This window comes from Sinocyclocheilus anshuiensis, unplaced genomic scaffold (assembly GCF_001515605.1).
Source record: "Sinocyclocheilus anshuiensis isolate Anshui unplaced genomic scaffold, SAMN03320099.WGS_v1.1 scaffold1632, whole genome shotgun sequence".
Taxonomy (NCBI): Eukaryota; Metazoa; Chordata; class Actinopteri; order Cypriniformes; family Cyprinidae; genus Sinocyclocheilus; species Sinocyclocheilus anshuiensis.
The window spans coordinates 238,654-241,268 of record NW_015558674.1 but is presented as its reverse complement, the minus strand read 5'-3'; the positions used below and the strand labels follow the sequence as shown (position 1 = coordinate 241,268).

The 2,615-nt window shown below is 30.4% G+C and overlaps 1 protein-coding gene across 1 annotated transcript in view; it reads left to right on the top strand.

Annotated features, from left to right (window-relative positions):
* Positions 1-2,615, top strand: part of arhgap9 (Rho GTPase activating protein 9) — a 43,628-nt gene that overhangs the window by 27,475 nt on the left and 13,538 nt on the right. The window contains 2 exon segments of the mRNA XM_016477574.1: positions 983-1,141; positions 2,548-2,615. The exon segment at positions 2,548-2,615 is cut by the window's right edge and continues 54 nt beyond it. Of these exon segments, the coding sequence (XP_016333060.1) occupies positions 983-1,141; positions 2,548-2,615 (227 nt within the window).

The window sequence follows — 2,615 nt, the reverse complement described above, 5'->3', positions numbered from 1 at the left end:
TGTCTTGCTGTCTGTCTGTCTATCTGTCTGTCTGTCTGTCTGTCTATCTATATCTTTCTTTTGTTTTCTTTCTTGTTCTCTAGGTCTTTTTTCTTGCTTTTTCTCTCTTTTTGTTTTATTGTATTTTATTTATTTATTACCATTTTTTTTTGTAAATCCATGTTCCAGTTTCACTTAATTCTGCCATTTTCCAGCTAAAATAAAAGAGATACAAATAAAAAATAAAAATTTCTTTCACAAAAACAATGTTTACATTAACAATGTATTTAAGGGTATATTTATTAAAACAAAGCAATTATCTTAATAATTTGGTGTTTTTTGCATTTATTCCAAAATTTCTATCACTTGCTTTCTTGCAAGTTTCTTTCTTTTTTTTGCACTTTTTCAATAACATCCATGATTTTTATTTATTATTTTTAATTACATTTTAATTTAGAATTTATTAAAACCAAGTATTAATCTCAGTGATTTAGTGTTTTTAAGTATTTTTACATGTATTCCAAAATATTAACCAAACAATGTGGTAATTATTTTCAGATTTGGTGTATATTTTATTTGTGCTGTTTATTTTCTATTCAGACCATCAGTCATCAAAGTTCATGATGCTCACAGACCTTTAATTTCACTAAAAACCGCCTCACTCTCAGATTGTTCAGGTCATTTAAAGTTTGATTGGATTTAACAGAAATGCATTGCTTCTATCTTTCCGTTTGCTTGTATTTGTGCTCTTGTGTGCGTGTGATCCTGGTCTAATCTGCAGCATATGGAGGAATCACAGTCATGCGCCTCACTGGGGTTTCAGTCCATTAAGCTGCTTTTGACCGCTGTAACTGAGTCTGCTAATTGAGTTGAGTGGTTGGAGGATAAACAAATTAAACCTAACATTACTGAAATGAAGTGAGGCGGATGTAATGCGACTGGACTGAATCTAATGTAATTGGATTGAATTGAGTGAAGCTAACCTGATATCGTCCCGTGGCAGAGCATGCAGCACGCGGCATTGTCTGAAGCCCTTAGCTCCGCCTCCTGTGTGTTAGGCGACGCCCATCACAGGAACTCCACCTTAGCAGGGGGCGTGGCACACATGAGCCACTCCTACTCCATGTTCCTGCCCTCACAGAGAGCGTCTGCAAACGGCAAGGTGAGAGGAACTGCAGTTCAGGGCTTTTACACTCATGCTCAAACCTTTATTCCCATTCATCTCAATAGCAGCTGCTCACCTGTTGAAGTATAAGACCTGCGTGCCATCTTTGCTTGAGTCAGTCACCTGAGCTGTAAATGCCATGTGACTAATTACTCGGGAGCTGCAAGTCCTGATTGGCTGGAAGGCAGCAGACACGACATGAAATGAAATGAAATGAAATGAAATGAAATGAAATTAAATTAAATTAAATTAAATGATAACATTTTATTAAAGTAAATTAAATTAAAAATGAAATTAAATAAAAAAGAAAAGAAAAGAAAATGAAATAAATAATAAAATTAAATTAAATGAAATAATAAAAGAATTAAATAATAATAATTAAATAATTAAATAACAAATGAAATTAAATGAAATAAAATAATAAAATAAAATAATTTTTATATTTATTCCAAAATATTAACTATAAGAATGTGGTTAAAAAATTATCATTAAAAAATGTAATTGTTTATGAATATTTATAAATAAATAAATAATTTTTTACATTTATTCCAAAATATTAATTGTAAAAAATGTGGTAAAAAAGTTTCATATTTTGTGTATATTTCATGTGTGCTGTTCTTTTTAATAGCGTATTTCTATTTAAATTAAATTAAATTGAGATAATTTAATTGTAAATTAAATTACTTATAAATATTTATTTATAAATATAATTTATTTATAAATAAACAAATAAGTAAGTAAATTGTTACATTTATTGCAAAATATTAACTATAAGAATGTGGAATAAATTTTTATATTTTATTCTTTTTAATAGCCAATTTCTACTCAGACCTATTAAGGTTATCAGGTGTCATGATGGTCACAGAAATATTTATTAAATAAATACATAAATTAATAAAACAATATATAATAAATCAGTCCTTTCACAGTTTTAAGAGTCTCCAGTAAAGAATTAGTGACTTCTGAAACATCTGCTGTAATATAATGAAATATTTGTGCATGCAAAAAATGTGATTTCATCAGAAAACACGTCTACTTTGCAGTCAGGTGATGCAGTTACAACATCTACCAGCTAACCAGCTAAACTTTGACCCAAAGCAAACACGTTATTCAAACTAAACAGAGGAAGATACAGTAGTATTTTTAATTATTGTTTACTTTTGATCCATTTGTTTCATTGCATTGGCTGTTTAAAGGAACGGCAGCATAAAAGAAAGACCAAATCTTAGATTGTCTGATTCGGTCTGATACCCTACAGTTGTAATGGTAACAGAGGATGAGGAAAGGGTCATGAGAAACTAAACTATGATGAATATTATAACATATCAGACTAAATTTTACACAATATTACTGCAGATTATGACGTCTTGCTCATATTTCTACATTTCTTCTCCTCTCTACAGTCAGATTACAGGCTGGTGGCAGAACCTCCTTCATCTGACAGCTCACCAGACAGTGAAGGAGTCACACC